This window comes from Mytilus galloprovincialis, chromosome 7, assembly GCF_965363235.1.
Source record: "Mytilus galloprovincialis chromosome 7, xbMytGall1.hap1.1, whole genome shotgun sequence".
In the NCBI taxonomy this organism is placed as follows: domain Eukaryota; kingdom Metazoa; phylum Mollusca; class Bivalvia; order Mytilida; family Mytilidae; genus Mytilus; species Mytilus galloprovincialis.
In genome coordinates, this window is record NC_134844.1 from 87,192,934 (window position 1) to 87,213,123 (window position 20,190).

The following is a 20,190-nucleotide window of genomic DNA, read 5'->3' on the forward strand; positions in this document are numbered from 1 at the left end:
CCAGATTGATAATACTTTTGCCACAAGCCCTAAAATTTAACCTACAAAATGGAGCAGAAAATAGCAACTTTAAAATATTTGGTTGGATCTACAAAATTAAAAACTAAATAATAACCTCTAACTTGTTCGGTAAAATTGCTTAACAAGTTACATAATTCATTGTACTTTTAACAAGGTACAAGTGTGCAATTTCAGTCATTCTGCACCCTTTATAAGTAAAGCAGTGCAGTCTCTTTTATTCTCTTTTTGTATTTTTACACATACTCATACTTTATGCGTTCTATAAACATGATTAATAATGTAAAACAAGTTAAACAAGTAATGACCATTAAACTGGTATTCTTTCAATCATTTTGACATGAATAACATTTTTATACAATTAACAATCATTTCAAATTGTGCAATAATTTCTACATTTATATAATTCATAAAATAATCAACAGTTTGATAATATTAGCACACACCATAACAATTATTTCTTCAATGTTCATCAGAGAGCTGTTTCTCCTTTTATCGTTGTGTTCAGTAAGCCTGTGTCTGGTGCTGATTCTGTAATTAGTTTCTGTACTGGTCTAAACTTTGGATGTGCTGCATCACCACACAGTCCAAGCAGCATGCACTCACTGGTGGTTATATAAGCTCCTGCTTCCCTCATCCTCTGGAAGGCAAACACTCTGAAATCAAAATAAAATATGTATTAGGAATGAAAGAAAAAAACAAAGGATGCTTCATACATAGAGATAATATAAAGACAATATTATTATATTGTATCAAACAAAGTCTTAGCATGTACTCCTAGGCCTTAATGCCACATGATTGTTGCAGGAACAGCAAATTTCATTTATAGAATGTTGATAGATACTGTGACTTATTTAAAAATATAACTTTTATTAAAATATACCGAATGGTAGTTTAATGGTAGTTCAATGTTTATGTTTCATTTAAAGGTAATTAATGGTAAGCCTATATTTGATAAATTTTGCATTAACATAAAAACAATTTCAAATACAAGATACTATATACAAGAATAGGAAAATTATTGCTTGGGTATAAACACAAAACTTATCACTAGAAACTGATATCAATAAGATAATTCAATGGATCAACCCCTTTTAGGAAACAACAAATAAGTGGGGAACACAATCTCCTTATCAGAAGTTAGAGAAATAGTGCAACATTTGGTTATAGAATATGCATATCCAGTTAAATAATTTCCCCTGAACATAGGACATAGGTAAAATTGTCTCCCCTTACATCATCACTGATGCCTGATTTCAGAATAAATTAATCATAAAGATATCTAAGGAATTACTGTAATATTTTTTCTGTCTATGAAGAAATAACATACAAAATATGGTGCACACTGAATAACGCACCTAACAGGTTATATTTCATAGTGTGCACCAATTATTTCGTAAATTGACAGAAAAAAATATCCCAGCCATTTCTAATAATTTAATTCTAAATTCCATTTTAAACCGTAGAAAACCATGAAAAACTTTGATAACGTCATGATCACATGACTAAATTATGTCTATGGGCTGATAACAAAATAATGTCAGCCAATCAGAAGATGTGTTACATCCAAAATTAAATTATATTTCTATAAACATGATAAATCAAGACAAGGGAATTATTTGAATTTAGAACCAGATGCTCCGCAGGGCGTAGCTTTATACGACCGCAGAGGTTGAACCCTGAACGGTTGGGGCAAGTATGGACACAACATTCAAGCTGGATTCAGCTCTAAATTTGGATTGTGATTAAATAGTTGACACAGCATAGGTTTCTGACACAGAATGAATGTGTTCTAATGAACTTAAAATTTTTGTTTTCTCTTAGAGCAATTCACTATGCTGTTGAATATTAATCCTCTCAAAAAAATGTTTGAAGAAATTTTCTTTTTTATTTATAAAATTTCAAATGAGAAAAATTGAACCCAATTTTTTTAATCACATCCCCCTTTCCCTTATTCCAAAACTAATCTCAATTAAAATTTCTAATGGAGTTTGCAACAATAACTACTCATTTAAATACATCATAAAATATTAAGATGTAAAAAAACTGCTTGTTATCACTGAATGGTAAAGATTATTTTAATTTATCAGTTGGTAGTAAAAAGTGAATATACATTGTATATTGTATATAACATAGATTTAAGTTGATTCTGGACAAAGAAAGATAACTCCAATTAAAAAAAAATCTTGCTATTGCACAATATTTTGCAATTAGATATTTCTTGCTTACTATTCTGGACAAAGAAAGATAACTCTAATTAAAAAAAAATTTGCTATTTCACAATATTGTGCAATTAGATATTTCTTGCCATTGCGCAATACTGTGCAATTGAAAAGACTTGCTATTGCACAATACTTAAAATAATAATTTTAGATCCTGATTTGGACCAACCTGAAAACTGGGCCCATAATAAAAAATCTAAGTACATTTTTGGATTCAGCATATGAAAGAACCCCAAGATTTCAATTTTTGTTAAAATCAGACTAAGTTTAATTTTGGACCCTTTGGACTTTAGTGTAGACCAATTTGAAAACAGGACCAAAAATGAAGAATCTACATACACAGTTAGATTTGGTATATCAAAGAACCCCATTTATTCAATTTTTGATGAAATCAAACAAAGTTTAATTTTGGACCCCGATTTGGACCAACTTGAAAACTGGGCCAATAATCAAGAATCTAAGTACATTTTTAGATTCAGCATATCAAAGAACCTAACTGATTCATTTTTTGTCAAAATCAAACTAAGTTTAATTTTGGACCCTTTGGACCTTAATGTAGACCAATTTGAAAACGGGACCAAAAGTTAAGAATCTACATACACAGTCATGACAGTTAGATTCGGCATATCAAAGAACCCCAATTATTCTATTTTGATGAAATCAAACAAAGTTTAATTTTGGACCCTTTGGGCCCTTATTATGTTGGGACCAAAACTCCCAAAATCAATACCAACCTGCCTTTTATGGTCATAAACCTTGTGTTTAAATTTCATAGATTTCTATTTACTTATACTAACGTTATGGTGCGAAAACCAAGAAAAATGCTTATTTTGGTCCCTTTTTGGCCCCTAATTCCTAAATTGTTGGGACCTAAACTCCCAAAATCAATACCAACCTTCCTTTTGTAGTCATTAACATTGTGTTTAAATTTCATTGATTTCTATTTACTTAAACTAAAGTTATTGTGCGAAAACCAAGAATAATGCTTATTTGGGCCCTTTCTTGGCCCCTAATTCCTAAACTGTTGAAACCAAAACTCCCAAAATCAATCCCAACTGTTCTTTTGTGGTCATAAACCTTGTGTCAAAATTTCATAGATTTCTATTAACTTAAACTAAAGTTATAGTGCGAAAAGCAAGAAAATGCTTATTTGGGCCCTTTTTGGCCCCTAATTCCTAAAATGTTGGGACCAAAACTCCCAAAATCAGTACCAACCTTCCTTTTGTGGTCATAAACCTTGTGTTAAAATTTCATAGATTTCCATTCACTTTTACTAAAGTTAGAGTGCGAAAACTAAAAGTTTTCGGACGACGACGACGACGACGACGACGCCAACGTGATAGCAATATACGACGAAAATTTTTTCAAATTTTGCGGTCGTATAAAAATGTTAAAAAAAGTATGAAAACTGATCAATTCAGAAGGGTTAATTAATATAAATGCCTCATTGGTATACTGCTGGTCTGAAGATGACCAAGCAACTTTATTTCTATACCCCCTCCCCCCCAAAAAAAGAGTTTTAAACAAATTTTAGAAAAACACACAGTGTTACAAAGAACAAAGACTGGTATAAAATATATAGTACAAACCTATCTGTCATAGATCTTGATGAACAAGCATCAGCTATAATATGTACATCAAAGTTTTCCTCTAATAAATCCAATACTGTGTTCTGTATACATACATGATTTTCTATTCCACACAATACTATTGACTTGACATCTGAAAGAAAGTTTCAAGCTTAAATAGGGATGTTAAGCAACAAACAATCAATCATTCAATAAACTAAAATATTTTTCCACAAATTTACTGAATTATATCCCCTTAATTAGTGTTATTATGCTATCAATCAATATTTATTCACATCTTTTCAACACCATGGTCTATCTTTACTCTAAAATTTTGATTTTTCAGTTGTTGAAAATAGTGTCTATATCTCCAGATTTCATTTCCTTTTGTGTAGTTTATTTAATATCTAGTTTTGGTAGCACCAACATAATTAATTCACATTTAAAAATAAAACAATAGCTGAAAATGTTTTCTTCACACAATTTTTTTATACTAATATTTTGGGGGATCATAAATGCTCTTTTGTTCTTTGGGTGCTGGATTTTATTACTATATTGAAGACCCATTGGTGGCCTTCTGCTGTTTTCTGCTCTTTGGCCTGGTTCATGTTGTGTCTTTGACCATGTTGATATTTTCCCCATTCCCATTCTCAATTTTTATCTTTTTATAAGATATAATCAGCAAATTTTATAAAGAGGATATAAATCAATATCAAAATAAAATCATGCATACAAATAACTGAACTGCAAACTGAAAGATGATCTTATTGTCTAGTATTGATTGATGCATAATGTTCAGTGGCGAATAATATTTCAAGCTCTACATTGTAAGCAAACAAAACTTGCCTATCATTGTCTATTGAATGATAGTTTTATGGCTAGCCAACTTTTTCTATTATACCTGTAAATGGCAATGTTAAAATAAAATGTATTTTGACTGTCCCTTTGGTATCTTTTGTCCCTCTTTTAAATATGTATGGTTAAAAATTTTCAACCTGAATGCTTAAGTGATTGTCACAGTTGATATGAAACATATCTTTGCTCACTTTTGAACTCTGGTGGATGGTTTTTAATTGGCAAAAATACAACTTTTCTTCATTATTATATTGTGTGTATTTGTATTCTCACCTGGCAAAGTTTTTAGGTGGTCTACAACACCGGGAACTAACATAGAAAAAGAAGTCTTTGGGAATACTTTCTCCTGGCTAACGTCTATTTCAGAAACTGTTGGACCTAGACCTGAAATACAAAATAGAAATTGTTAATAGATTCATACAATGCATTCAAATCACTACGACTGAAATCTTATAAAATTAAAAAGTTAATTCAAAATGGTGTCATTTGATGAAACATGTAGTGCCAATTCATTACAAGATGATCACGAAATTATATATATAATAATAAGTTAACTATATCATGTATATGGTAGGCATGGAGTTCTATTAACAATGATGACGGTTAGCATTGTTAGGCTGTTGTTCATGAAATAAACATGATAAATACTATTTCATGTCAGGGTTTAATTGAAAAAGTTAAAGTATCTCAATAACTTGTTGCCTGCCTAATTCCAGAGAAAATAGGGCAGGTAGGCAGTTAACAAATTTAAAGGGAGAAATATATTCCTTTTGTAAAAAAAAATCATCTAAATGAAGAAAATCATAATCTATTTAACTTATCCCCATGAAACACTTTGACCGTTTTAAAAAAAGAAATACAGAATTTATAGTCCTGTGATTCAATTTCTCTAACTTTGCAATATATAAGGGGAGATAATTCAAACAACTTTATGTGTATAAAGGCATGTGAAGGGGATTGTCCTATTTTGTTTTGAAGGAACAATACTCATTGACACTAGTCCTATGACACAATTTTTTAAAAAAGGCACGAAAATATAAGAATTGTTTTCTAATAATTATCTTAAATAAATGTTATCTTACACACTCTACTATTAATGAACTGGGAAGTAGATCACTGACATGACTAAATTAAAAATAAATTTCAGCACAAAGCTAATTTATCGTTACTCATTAACAAATCAATTTACAAGTTATAACAAAGTGTGTCATACAGAAATTTACCATACAAATGTATATGTTTTCTGAAACTTGAAAATAAAGTCCATCAGGTGCAGCTTATAGCCAAATCTGTCCAGCCTTTAATCTTATTAGGTACCAGACCTCACACCACGGCTAATTTGAACCCCTGAAAAAGTTCTCTCTCATAGTTCAAACGAAAAAATGGAGTTCTGATGTCGAAGGAAGGCGTCACAAAAAAAAATAGAAAATAGTTTTTCAATACATCATAATCATTTGGGATGGCATTATAACAGAAAAAAAAAATAGAATAGCCTTTCAACATGATCAAGAGGGGGGTGTCAGAGGGGTCCTGATTACGAAATCCCAAGGTCCCCTATTTAAAAAATAATATTTCCCCCGACATCCCAAAATTCTAAAATTGAAATCCTGGCTGGATCGGGAAAGGGTCAATCCCAAAATCCCAAGCTTAAATATACCTGAACATGATTTCCCAAAAAAGTCCTGACACCCCCCACACCCCCTCTATTTCAACATGTTCAAGACACATAATTTTTTGGACTAAGTAATTGCAACTCAAATTTATCTTAAAATCTGAAATTTATTAAACATATCATGAAAAATAAAAATAAAAAAATATAAGTTTCTTATCATTGCTTTAAAATGCTGAAATTATAGGACATGAACTAGATAATGACCTTTAGGGTATTGTTCAGTGACAACAATCGGCATTTCCAGAACTTTAGCGCCTTGCAGCATCCTGTTAGCTACAGAGATTATTTGTGGGTAATATACAATGTTCCCCCTGAATTTTTCTTGCATGTCACACAAGAATAACGCCGTATTCTTCAAATTAATCTTTCCCAGTCTCCTTGCCATGGTTAGTTTTCAGTTATTCCCCTTGTAACAGGTGTGCGATTTTACTTTCGCATGCCTCAATTAACAGTTTAACGCCAGTTTCTGACTATGCATCTGTTTTTAAATTGAAAATAGAAATTTTGAATAAGAGTAAGGCAATTTTTAAATACAATATATTACTATTAAGGAGGCGATAAAAGTTCGAAACGAACACATAGAATTAAAGATGTCTGCGCCCTGATTCCACTGTAAAAAATGTGAAATGTTTGAAATTCTTTAACTTTGCCAAGTGATGTTCGTTTGGGTATTGGCATCTTACATATAAGATCAAAATTCACACTGCATTAATTTCAGGTATAATTGAATTGCTGTCAATATGAGGAAGTTACAATATATTTATCAATTAAAATAATCAGAGTTAAGGGAAACAACTCCTTCTACTTTCGTTTTCATTTTGAAGGTCCCCGACTCGAACTATGTTTAAAAAAATACACACAAACGTTTTTATTTTTTGTGAAATCAATACTTTTAAATCACCATGTAAAAGCTCAGGTGTGCATATCGTAATAAACATGATGGAGCAAAATATAAAATTATTTCATTTAAAAAATAAGTTTTCCTCATATTACAATGTATTATATAACTATAGCTCTGCTGGGCAATCTGCTTTTATGAGATCAGCATCCATGAAAATTATTTATCAATGTTTTATTAAAATTTTATAATCTGCCAAGGTCTGCTTTGACACCAATTTCGACAAAAAGCATCTTTTTTTATCATGTTTATCAACCTGCTGTGATCATTTGATGAGCTCAAATACTCCCATAACACTTTAAGCAATTGAATCCGGCTGCTAAAATTGTTTACCACCAGTTGACATAATTAAATCTTTGTTTATGAAATGTGATCGTAGACATCATTCATATCCGTATTTTAAAACCTTTTGAGGGCAAACTATGTAAGATAATACTTGCCTAAATCATTGTAAATTGGTGACAGCCAGAGACTTTTTCAGAAAATAAAATATTAATGTTGATTATATTTTCCTGTATTGGGAATTTATATATGGACCATAATTTGGTATTTGGCCTTTGGTTTCTTTTTGTATCTTTTTTTATAAGTTCTAAAACTTTAACTTTTATTCTGTGGGTTGTGTTGGTGTTAGAATAGTATTAATGCATTTTAATGGAACAATTGAGTTTTTCAAGAAAAAATTAATACATTTTGATTTACCGTTTACGTGACAGGAAACTCAACAGGAAACCAATCTTTATTTTCTTTATTTTGCACAACATATTTCAAAAGACATAAATGAACACCATTACTAGTGTTACTTGCTTCATGTTAATATTTAAAATCTATTTTCAATGTTAAATTAAAGTTTTTTTAAACGCGACAGGAAACCATAAGAAACCAAAAGCATTTTTTTTTTTTAACTTTTGATTTTTTTATTTCCAACAATTACAACATATACATGACATACATACAATATAATACATATAAGATAAATACAATGTCATTTTTATAAATAAATCTTAATTGGAAATATTTTACATTTTCTATTGAAAAGATAAAGAAATAAAAAATTAAAAAATTAAAAATAAATAAATAAATAAATAACAAAGGAAAACAAAACACAAAAGGATTATCCAGTTACATCCCTATCTATATTTTAAATATCAAATAATTATGTTGAACAAAAATTGAAAATTTACGAGACATATTTCTTTCGTAACAGCCATCAACACTGATCAAGTACATAACATGACAATAATATTTTCTTTAAAAAAGATTATAATTAAGTACTGTAAATTCAGAAATTATTGCGAGGTTTTTATTATTGCGAAATATGCGACTGAGTTGTAAACGCAATAATTTAAACTCGCACTTTGAAATGTTTTATATGAATTAAACAGGATTTTTCTCAAAATCGTAATAATTAAAATCGCATTTTAGTCTGAAATAACAAAATCGCAATAATAAATGCACGCAATAATTTCTGAATTTACAGTAGTCATAATTTATTGTAACAACAACAAAAAAGACATTAGCTGGTATTCAATAACAGTTTTTCAAAAACATTCCATACATTGTCAAATTCAGTTATCTTTTTATTTTTTACAGCTATCATACTCTCTAATTTATACATATCTTTCAGTTTTATTATAATTGCTTGCAATGAGAGATTCTTTTTAAAGCATCTAGAATTATACACATATTGTTTAATATAAAGAATAATCATGTTATATGGGTTGTTGGGAAACATCTTGGATAAGTCTCCAAAAAGAAAGTTTAATTTATTTATTGGGAGACTTATTCCACCGGAAAGGAACCAGTTATCAACATCCTGTAGAAAATCTTGTACAGTATTGCAATTCCAAAATAGGTGTTCTATAGACTCATTATCTGATTTACAAAATGTACATAAAGGATCATCAGTCAATTTTATTTTAACTAAATACTGATTTGTGGCAATAATGCAATGGTTAATCCTATATTGCAACCACTGTAATTTACTATTTTTAGTAACAGCAAAAGGCAGTCTGAAAATCTTTTTCCAGTTCAGATTCTGTTCACCTAAAATTTTAACCCACTTAAGCTGTCCTGTAGGAATAACATTATTTCTTGTCAGTACAGAATACATATCTTTTGATCCTTTACTATGTTTTAAAAATATTTGTAGACATGATGGTATAAAAGGACAAACTAATTTGTAAGATCGTTTAGGGAAAGATTTTGATGCCTCTTTCACTGCCGAAATAACACTGTAAAATTTAAGAAAATCTGTGTTAATGTTATATTTTTGCTTAAATTGGTCAAATGAAATATACGATCCATTTTCGTCAACTATATCATTTACAAATCTAATACCACTATTGAACCATTCTTGATAAATTACTGATTTATGACCAATCTTAATATTATTATTCAGCCATAGTGGATTTGATAAAAATGAATCATAAGTAAAATTTCTTTCTTTTTGAATAATCATTTCCCAGGATCTTAGTACATCTTTACAAAAATGGTTGTTAACTGTCATATACAGTTGTCTAATATAATCAACACCACAACTAAACAACTTTCTTTTATCTATATTTGACATGAAAATATTTTGCCATTTACTATCTCTCTGCAAAAGCCTCCTAATCCATGTTGATTTAAGTGCTGTAATGAACATATTCAAATCAAGCATTTTCAAACCTCCCTCCAAATAATCTTTGATTAGAATATCCTTCTTAACTCTATGTATAGGTGAGTTCCATATGTATGAATAAATAAGTTCATTTATTCTCTTAATAATATCATCTGAAGGATTTGGCAGAGAGATAATGAGATGGTTTACAATAGGCAAGACTAGAGTTTTAATCACAGTTATTCTACCTATAACAGTTAGATTCCTTTTTAAATCAATGGTCTAAAAGGAAGCAAAAGCATTTTTTTACTAGTTTTATTTTGTTGCAAAATCTGCTTAAAATAATCTGAACAGTATACTTTTTCTTAAAATCCATCTTAAATGTAACCGTATTATAAAACTCCTAAATATGTGCTTGTTTTGAAAACAATTAGTAGAATTTAATTAGAAATTTCCATATTTTCTTCATTGATACAGGATACAATAATCGTTGTATCTTCATGTTTTAGCCAAAAAAATGTATTTATATTTGGTTTTGAAATTTCAGTTATATACAATTTATTCCAAATCATTGGCAATGTAAAATTCTTTAAATCCAGTAAAGAAAACAACTTTTAACTTGGAATTGAAATCTTTAAAATAGGCACCATGTGATATTTGTGACCTGTACACCATCTACATGGTTTCCACATTTTAACCTACTTTAGTGGGCTAAAATCAATAAAGTACTTCCTTTCAAGTCATGCATGGTAAAAGTTTACTTCTCCTTTGACAAGTTTATTGCGCTTCTGAAAAGTGTTTGCAGAACATGAATAAAAAAAAATAATTAAAAATTGTGAAAAAGATACCAACTTTGTACATTCCAAGCTTAAGTGTAACGGTATATTAACATGTATTTTTTATTAAATTATCTTTATTCACCTAAAATATCCAGTAATATTTACTGCTGAAGCAAAATCAATCCAACGAGCATCGGCTCAATGATAAGAGATGTAATGTCGATTGAATTTTCCAAGGACCCTTTACATTGTTATCCGGAAACGAAGTGTGTTATACCGTTTGTCAAATCTGAAATCGATTTTGTCAAGTCATTGGGCATTTATTTTCACACAAGATCGTATGTAACATTATGCACATAGGAAAAATAATAGACCCCCGGCGCAATCTCTTTGAAAATTGTATTTTCCTTTTTTAAACAAGACGAAACAAGTCTACAGATTATGTTTGCTAACATCCCGTTGGAAACAAAAACAATGTTTAGACCTAGTATTTCATATAACCAGCTGTAAGGGCGTGATCACATGTTAGTCACATGTTTCGCGTAGGACCGGAAATGATTAGAACTTAACGACAAAAACAATTTTAATAAAAAAAAGGAAATAACTGGACTTCTGTTTCGTGTGAAATGTATCGCATAACGATAACGTCATTTTCTAACTTAATTATTACGAAGAACAGAACTAGAATGTAAATCATCTCTGATTTACCTGTTTGAACATCTCGCGAGTATTCATACTTGCATATTGTTATAAAGAATTCTATTACAACAAAGCAGATTACATCATCTAAAATTTGCGTTACGAAATCGGAAACCAAAGTAACGCTAGTGTTCTTACACCTGCTACAGAAATACTTATAGTTCTCGGCATTTTCTTCTGACTATTCTTATTGGTCGATGTTCTTTATTATTTGAAAGCAAAAGTTACGAATTTGCCGGTGACGATTATCTATAAATCAGTCAGCGTTATGCACTTCGGAAGCGAAAAGTAACGAGAGAAACGACACAAAAATATGGTCGTATAATCTTTGAAATTTGTCAATTTCAATTTTTTTTCTAGGGAAGAGTAGCATACACTTGTATATGTTGATAAAAATAAAGGCATCTTTAGATGTAGTTACAACTTTTCTTACAGTAATACACATTTTTATCACTTTTCTATCGTTATAGGAAACAAGCCCAATAGCAAATTATGGTCCATATTAACATTCATATTTGGGGCCACTGGAGGATTTTAAGCCCTAAACTATATAGTAGAATCATCCCTGTTCTCAGCCTTCATTGTAAGACCTAAATTTGTATTTATTGTTATCCAGTTATCTTGTCATGCTTGTTCTTGTCCTGAACATGTATGAAATATTTGCCACTGGACAAAACATGCTGGATGTTAACATGGTTAAGCGACAACAATTAATCAGTACTACCAGAAAAAAATTATCTCTATTTTTAAATAATTAATGACCAAACCAAATCTTTGTTTTTAATTTTACAATGCCAGGTTGACAAATGGTTGAACAATTTAAGTTTCTAAAAATCATGATAATACAAAGGCATGAAAGGAGGAAACTAGAAATCTGGACCATTATATGATTATGTCTTTTGCATAGGTTTCCATATAGATGTATAGTGCAATGGTCAACGTTCTTCATTTTTTCATCAACTTTGTATGAATCACATGTTTTATTTTCATAACATGCATAAGTTGCCTCATTTTCACATCTTCATGATCTACTAATTTTCAATATTTCTTTCAGACTCTAACTACCGGTACATTTGAAAGCTGACAGGAAACATGAAGACCTATTTTATGTGTATGATAGTATTGTTTGGTATAACAGAAACAGTAAATATCATACGACATCATACAGATGTTGTCCTCGTTGGGGCTCAAGGTGACCTCTCCAGGAAATATCTATGGAATTCTTTCTTCAGGCTTTATTTGAAATACTCATCAACAAACTCTACATTTCGATTCTTTAGTTGCGGCAGAATCCAATCCAAAGAGGGTCAAAAGATCACAAATGAAATTTTACAAGACAGAATAAAATGTGACAAAAATGATGTAAATTGCGTCGCTAAGAGACAGACTTTTATAAACGTTGTCAAGTATCTTCCTGTTAAAACAAACCAGGATTTTGAAGATCTTGGGAAAGAACTAGATTCATCGAAAAAAGATGGTGTGTCCACCGGGAGAATTCTATATTTAGCTATACCACCAAGTGCATATGTGGACACATCATATAAACTTTATAATTGCTGTTATCATGCTAACCAAAACAGCTGGACAAGATTAGTTTTGGAGAAGCCTTTTGGAAGTGACCAAGCATCCTCCCAGAAAATGGCCACAGATATCTATAAGTATTATGTTGAAGAAGATATATTTAGAGTCGACCATTACCTGGGGAAGTCTGTGGTGAAAGAAATATTACCATTTAGGTAAATTATATGTATTAAGTATTTGTAGTCAAAGTTAGGTATACTGTGGGTGATTCAGGTAAAAATCACTGGTATTGGCATGATTGGTGAATTTTCACAGTGAAATTTTGGTGAAAGATAGTGATTCCCAAGGATTCACTCTGAATTTTACAATAAGTCAACTGGAAACATCATACATTACCTTCTTTTATTGGAATTCCATATGAAAAGGCACATGAATTCATTAAGATCAGTGAAAAAAGATCAAAATGTTAAGGAATACTTGCTAAACATACTAAACATGCTTAAAGAATATATTAAAAACAAAAGTATTAAAAAGGGGGGGGGGGTCCTTTTGCTGAAAATATGTACTCTGAAATATGACTTGCTATGTTTATTGATATTTTACAATTTCATATTACCTATATCAAACTATTGAGCAGCCTGCATGCAGGTTGTCTAGCTATATTAGATAAGTACTGGTCAACTGGTCTTTTCTGCTTTAAAATCTTACAAATAACAGAAGAAAATAAAATAAAGCAGTCCTAGAGTAAATGTATATCTTATTAATTACCAAAAGCAATCACCAAAATGGGAATACAATTTAAATAGGCAAGTACAAAGAAAATTCTACATTCTAAGGGGAATAACTCAAATTATATTAGTATCAATCATGCAGTTTTCTTTCTGTTTCATGAATTAAAATTGCATAAAAAAATGAAAAACAATGAAGAATGAATATAATATAAAGATGTTTTTATTTACACAACTTACATGTACATATGCATGTAGTGACTGATTGAAAGAGAGCTCCTAAAAATAAACAAGTTTGAATTAAGATATATATGTTTTAAAACAATTTCCTTAATTTCACATTCATTTGACATTTGTTCCAGAATTCAAAATTGATGATATTATCTGATTATCTGTTGATTTTGTGATTTTTTTCAAATTAAATATTAAAACAAAAAAGCAAATTATACCTGCCTGCTTCATATTATATTCTTTTCGACAGCAGTTAGGTGAGGGAAGATTTTTTCTAACTTTTCATTCATTTATATACATGATATACATGATATATGGATTGAGAAAGTTTGTGTCTGCTTGGGAAAATTCTTCTTCATGTTTTTATCTGCATGATCCAGGGAACAGACTTTTTTAATTTGCGTGTTGCGAAGGGATATGTTTTGAATTTAGGAAATATTTGTTTAATTTGACACCATGATTATATATAAATAACTAGGCTATTAGTGTTTTTAAATTGTAAAGAAAGTTTGAACTTGAGGTACACTTGATATTTATTATTTAACTTTGTGAGTTATTTTGGTCATTAAATACATATCATGAACCTGTAAACCAATTATCATGATTATGAATTGTATTATTATTTTGATTAATATAATTTCTGTTATAGAAAAATATATACTACTCTCATTGACTCAAGATGGATTATTAATTGTATATAATTATCATAAACAGGATATGTGATAATTTTGATATGGTAATTGTTTAGTTTATATGCCTTTGGCTGTTGTCTGCTCTATGGTCGGGTTGTTGTCGCTTTGACACATTCCCCATTTCCTTTCTCAATTTTTATACATATAGTTGATACAAAAATAAAGAGATGTGGTATAATCAGGATGATTGCGAATGACATCATTTCTCTTTATCAATTATAGGTTACCAAAAATAATGGTAGTTTAGCTGTAAAAAAACTGGTTCAATGAAATTCTTAGATAAAACTGAGATTAAAAATTTGAATTATCACAATAATTATTATACCCCCGCTTTAAAAAAGGGGGGGTATACTGTTTTACCTCTGTCTGTCAGTCCGTCCGTCCGTCAGTCAGTCAGTCAGTCCGTCCCATGAAACTTTCGTCACATTTTTCTCAGGAACTACACATCCACCCTTTCTGTAATTTGGTATCAACATTTATATATGTCAGCCATACCGTGTGATGCGTTTTCAGATTCATCACTTGACAACTTCCTGTTTACCGAACACTTGTCTGATTTTACACATGATAGCCAAGTTGAAAATTTTCGTCACATTTTTCTCAGGAACTACAATACAAGGATTTCTGAAATTTGGTTTCAGGATTTATATAAGTCAGCTATACCGTGTGATGCGTTTTCAGATTCATCAATCGACAACTTCCTGTTTACCGAACACTTGTATGATTTTACACATGATAGCCAAGTTGAAAATTTTCGTCACATTTTTCTCAGGAACTACAATACAAGGATTTCTGAAATTTGGTTTCAGGATTTATATAAGTCAGCTATACCGTGTGATGCGTTTTCAGATTCATCACTCGACTACTTCCTGTTTACCGAACACTTGTATGATTTTACACATGATAACCAAGTTAAAAATTTTCGTCACATTTTTCTCAAGAACTACAATACAAGGATTTCTGAAATTTGGTTTCAGGATTTTTATAAGTCAGCTATACCGTGTGATGCGTTTTCAGATTCATCACTCGACAACTTCCTGTTTACCGAACACTTGCATATTTTTACACTATTAATATTATCCACTTGCGGCGGGGGTATCATCAGTGAGCAGTAGCTCGCAGTTTCACTTGTTTTGTCTGTTTTGGAATTTATTTGTGTTGTAAGGAATCTGTCATAATTTCCACTTCTCTTTCTAACGCTGTTCTATACATTTGTACATTTACATGTACATATTTATATATATATAAATTAGATACAGAAGGAAAATCACATGTGTTTTATTTTCTGTGTTTAACATTTTACTTATTTAACAGATTGGCAAATATTGAGAAGTTGGAATACCTCCTGAACAATAAACATGTAGAAAGAATAGAAATAGCCATGAAAGAAACAATTGGAGTCAAAGGTGAGGGAATATTACTGGTCTCTTATTATTTGCCAGAGATTACAGCAGTAATGTACAGGTAATATAAAAAAGAAGATGTGGTATGATTGTCAGCATGGTCAATTAGACAACTCTCAACAAGAAACCAAATGACACAGGAACTAACAATTTTTTTAGGTCACCATACTGCCTTCAACAATGAGCAAAGCCCATACTGTATGTTAATTCACAAATGTTTAAAGTATAAAATCAAACTTTAAGAGACAAGATATATATTCACACAAAAAATAGCACCTCAATCTACTCTTAATTCATGTAATTAGCAACATGTAGGCAAATATTTCAATTAACATTCATGATTAAACATATGCATTTCTGAAATACAAATTACCGAAAATTGACCTGTTGTTCATGGGGTACATGATTAAATGAAATGACTACAAAAATCTTTGAAAGATATAGATTTGATATCAAGCAATAATATAGAAATGATGACTAAGATAATACATAGATGTTGTAAAATAATAATGGTAACTCTAAAATAACAAAATTTTGTGTGCAAAGGGAGTTAACTGTTATTGGTTTGAATTACTGCAATGCATCAATTTTTGTATACTCAATATTGGAGTTCTGAATTTTTACAGTGCATCAATTTTTGTATGCACAAATTATAAGTTAAATAATCAGATGCAGCTGATATTTTATTAACATTTTGATATGTTTCATAACTCTTAATCATGTTAATTGTTCAGGTTTTTTTTCTCCAGTTTTGAAAATGATTTCAATTGATAAAATAGCAACTATCACCGAAATGGATTTATTTCCACTTTAAAAAAATGTGCATGTGTTTGGGTCAGGTTTTTTTTTATGCAAGCAAATCTTACATTCAATTTAGTTGATTTATAGATTTTGGGATACAGTTGAATGGTTTTATAGAATGCAGCTATTTTGCTTTCTGTTTTGAATTTTCCTTGGAGGTTGTTATTTTTGTTATTTTAATTTATAAAGGTTCATAGGCTTTGTCAAACAAGATTTTCAAAATAAAATTTTCTCAGGTACTTATTAGTATAACAAATGTATAATTAGGGTTTCTGAATAGCATGTAGAATTAGGGTCGGTCAGGATAGCTTTTAAAAACACAAGTATTAGTTTTGAGGAATAGGCATTAATTCATGTAAATAAAAATCATAAGTCAAACAAGGAAAAGGCTTTAAACAAAATGAAAAATGAAAGTTTTAGGGTATTTGTCAATAATACAGAAACAAAAATGACACAAAAACAATATAGATTTGTTTGATTCCCTGAATTGAGTGGACTTTGGTGTGCGTCTGGCATATTGAATTATAGTCTTGGTACCTTTGATAGCTATTGGTACTAAGTTTTGTATTGATTGCTGTACATGTGTTAAGCATATCATCATATTGACCATTCCTATTTTTTATGACCAAAAAGTTTTGTTGCTGGCAACAATCGACAAATTACTTCACTTATAATGTTAGATATTATTTTAATGATGTCTGTGTTTCCACATTGACCATTCATACTTTTTTATGGTACAAAAGTTCCATAACACCTATTTATTTAATTCTTGATTTAAAAAGTGTTTTCATTTCTTTTTTTCACGCTATTATCTAGATTTCGGAATTCATTAGTTGACCCTTTATTGAATTTTCACCATGTCAAGGTAAATAATCTCAAATTTGATAAAAAAGAATAATTAAGCATGTATTTTATTTGTTGTTTAAAGTTTCTTTAGAAAAGTAAGATGCTGAAAAAATATAATACACAGATATAAACAATACCAAATTTTCACATTATTTTTTTCAAAATGGTCACAAAGCTTCAAAGCAATTTTTCTTTAATGAAAAATGAACCAAAAAAAAATAGAACTACCCACAATACTTCTGTTTCGTACATTTCATGAGCAGAAGATTATATAATTTAGTCAAATACAAACTTATTACCCCATCAAAGTTTAGTACTTTGCATAAATTTCAAGAAAATCAACCGAAAACTGACCAAGAAATGACTCAGTTTTGCAGAGTTATATCCCCATCCAATGTTAATTTCCATAAGGAAATTAAAAATGCTGATTTTGAGTTTTCCTCAACTTAGATTTTATGGGACTTTTTTCTGTGTATATAAAGGCTATAAGGCTATAGATTAGAACTAAAACATTTTCTGTTGCAATTAGTTTGGATTAATCTTAGTTTGACTGGACTATATAGAAAATTCCGTTTGTAAATTTGTGGTTTACCTGTTTCCATGAAATCCACGTAAATTGGTATTCAACAAATAATAATGAATCCACAGTATTGAAGTTCATCCAATTATTATAATTTCAGGTCGAATAGATTTTTATGACCAGTATGGTGTTGTACGGGATGTGATGCAAAATCACCTTACAGAGTTACTGGCCTTAATAACCATGGACCTTCCAATAGATATAAATGATCAAAAAGCTGTGGAACAAAAAAGATTAGAATTATTGGGAAGTGTGGAAAAAGTAGAAAGTAAAAAAATTCTTCTTGGACAATATTCACAGTATATTCATCAAGCAGCTGAAGAAAAAGACAACACATCTCAGTCAATGAAAACGCCAACATACGCTAGCGCTCTTTTAAAAATTTGTAGCTCAAGATGGCACAATGTTCCCATTGTTATGGTGGCAGGTAAACACTTGGATGAAAGATCAAGTTTTATTCGAGTTTTGTTTAAAAATGATAGATTTTGTGTTTCTGGCTGCAACAAGTTGAATGGTTCTAATTATGACAATATTCGGCAAATTATCTTTCAAATTAATCCGAACGAATTGCCATCTCCAGGCATTTTGATTTCAAAGAGTTTGTTTAAGCCGTACCTGCCTGCTGCGTTAAAAGAACTGGCTATTTCGACCGGTCATACTGGTTTGTACGGACAGAGTATTAATGATTTTCATTTCTATATTCCGATCGAAGACCGAGATGCATACACAGCTGTAATTGATGATTTATATCTCGGTATTAAAACAGGCTTTGTGAGTACTGGAAGATTATCCAAACTTTGGCATATCTGGTCCCGGGCTATAGAAGAAACAGCATTAGTTGAACCAAGAAAGTACTTAGAAGGTGGAGACCAGTCATTAAACTTTTTTATTGCTTCTGACAAGCTTCAGTTTATTAGACCTGCTATTGTAGTAGAAGATCTTGATGCAGACTTGAAGCAGATGAAATACAACAGCATTCCAGGGACCTATTTAGGTCAGCCTCTTATTGTTATAGAAGAGTCTAACCTACTTCAGGCCTTAGCCAATCATATTCATTCATTAGTTTGGCAGACGATTCAAAGTAAACAAAGTTTTCATCTTGCTGTTTCTGGAGGGAAAACACCAGGAAAATTATTCAAACTTCTGTCACAAATGCAGTTGCCATGGCAATATATTCATCTATGGCTGGTAGATGAGAGATGTGTTTCGTTAGCAGATGAAGATTCAAATTTTAACCTGTTGCACTCTGAACTCATTAAACATGTTGACATACCATACCTTAATATACACCCTATGCCGGTAGACAATCTAGGTCAAATTTGTAACGATGCTGATCAAAGTGATCAAGCCTATGAAGACAGTCTAAATTATTTTTCAAAGTTTAAATTAAATTATGTTTTACTAGGATTAGGAAATGACGGCCATACAGCATCTTTAATGCCTAATTCAGATTCGCTGAAAGAAAAACATAAATTTGTCACATTTACGAAAACACAAAATTTGAAATCAAAGCGATTGACAATGACATATAATTTGATTAACAATGCACAGCACATATCAGTATTAGTAACAGGATCTCATAAAAATAACATAGTCATGGAATTATTAGAGAGCAAAAATCATTTAAAATATCCCATACTGGGAATCCAACCCATCAAAGGTAACATGACATTCTATATAGATTTTCATGCTTGGTTACCAAAAATTGTTGATATTTATAGTTAATGTTTTTAATATAGATGTTGATTTTTCTGTTGCTGTTTCTTTATTGTTCTGGTAAAATTGCTTAATGGCAGCTGTAAAAATATTTCACAAGAGGGGACAAAGATACTAAAGGAACATTCAAACTCATCAGTTGAAAACAAAGTGACAACGCCATGGCAAAAAAAATAAACAATCAAAAAGACAAACAGTACACAAAACACAACAAAGAAAACTAAAGACTGAGTAAAACGAATACTTCTAAAACCATAAGGTAATCTCAGGTACCCAAACTGCTGGTACTTAATTGTTGGGAAAATTCATTTATTAGTTCACCTGCACTAAAAGACAACATGCGCTTTTGCCATCACTTCATT

At 30.5% G+C, this 20,190-nt stretch overlaps 2 protein-coding genes across 2 annotated transcripts; one reads left to right on the top strand and one right to left on the bottom strand.

Moving 5' to 3' along the window:
• Positions 1-322: 322 nt before the first annotated feature.
• LOC143083924 (isochorismatase domain-containing protein 2-like) lies at positions 323-6,760 on the bottom strand. Its single transcript, XM_076260326.1, has 4 exons — positions 6,540-6,760; positions 4,937-5,047; positions 3,830-3,962; positions 323-674 (listed from the first exon to the last, which is right to left on the bottom strand). The coding sequence occupies exons 1-4, from the start codon at positions 6,718-6,720 to the stop codon at positions 491-493; spliced, it is 609 nt and encodes a 202-aa protein (XP_076116441.1). The 5' UTR covers positions 6,721-6,760; the 3' UTR covers positions 323-490.
• A 164-nt stretch (positions 6,761-6,924) lies between these two features.
• Positions 6,925-19,864, top strand: LOC143083923 (GDH/6PGL endoplasmic bifunctional protein-like). The gene is made up of 4 exons (XM_076260325.1): positions 6,925-7,053; positions 12,365-13,046; positions 15,797-15,888; positions 18,213-19,864. Exons 2-4 carry the CDS (start codon positions 12,403-12,405, stop codon positions 19,835-19,837), a joined length of 2,361 nt encoding a protein of 786 aa, XP_076116440.1. The 5' UTR covers positions 6,925-7,053; positions 12,365-12,402; the 3' UTR covers positions 19,838-19,864.
• Positions 19,865-20,190: the final 326 nt, after the last annotated feature.

Excerpts from the sequence above, each read along its gene's own strand:
- LOC143083923 (XM_076260325.1), top strand. The coding sequence starts at position 12,403 with ATGAAGACCTATTTTATGTGTATGATAGTATTGTTTGGTATAACAGAA. Across the intron at positions 13,047-15,796 it reads AAAGAAATATTACCATTTAG|ATTGGCAAATATTGAGAAGT; the intron begins GTAAATTATATG and ends CTTATTTAACAG. Across the intron at positions 15,889-18,212 it reads AGAAACAATTGGAGTCAAAG|GTCGAATAGATTTTTATGAC; the intron begins GTGAGGGAATAT and ends TTATAATTTCAG.
- LOC143083924 (XM_076260326.1), bottom strand. The coding sequence starts at position 6,720 with ATGGCAAGGAGACTGGGAAAGATTAATTTGAAGAATACGGCGTTATTC. Across the intron at positions 3,963-4,936 it reads CCACCTAAAAACTTTGCCAG|ATGTCAAGTCAATAGTATTG; the intron begins GTGAGAATACAA and ends ACTTTCTTTCAG. Across the intron at positions 675-3,829 it reads TCAAGATCTATGACAGATAG|AGTGTTTGCCTTCCAGAGGA; the intron begins GTTTGTACTATA and ends TTTTGATTTCAG.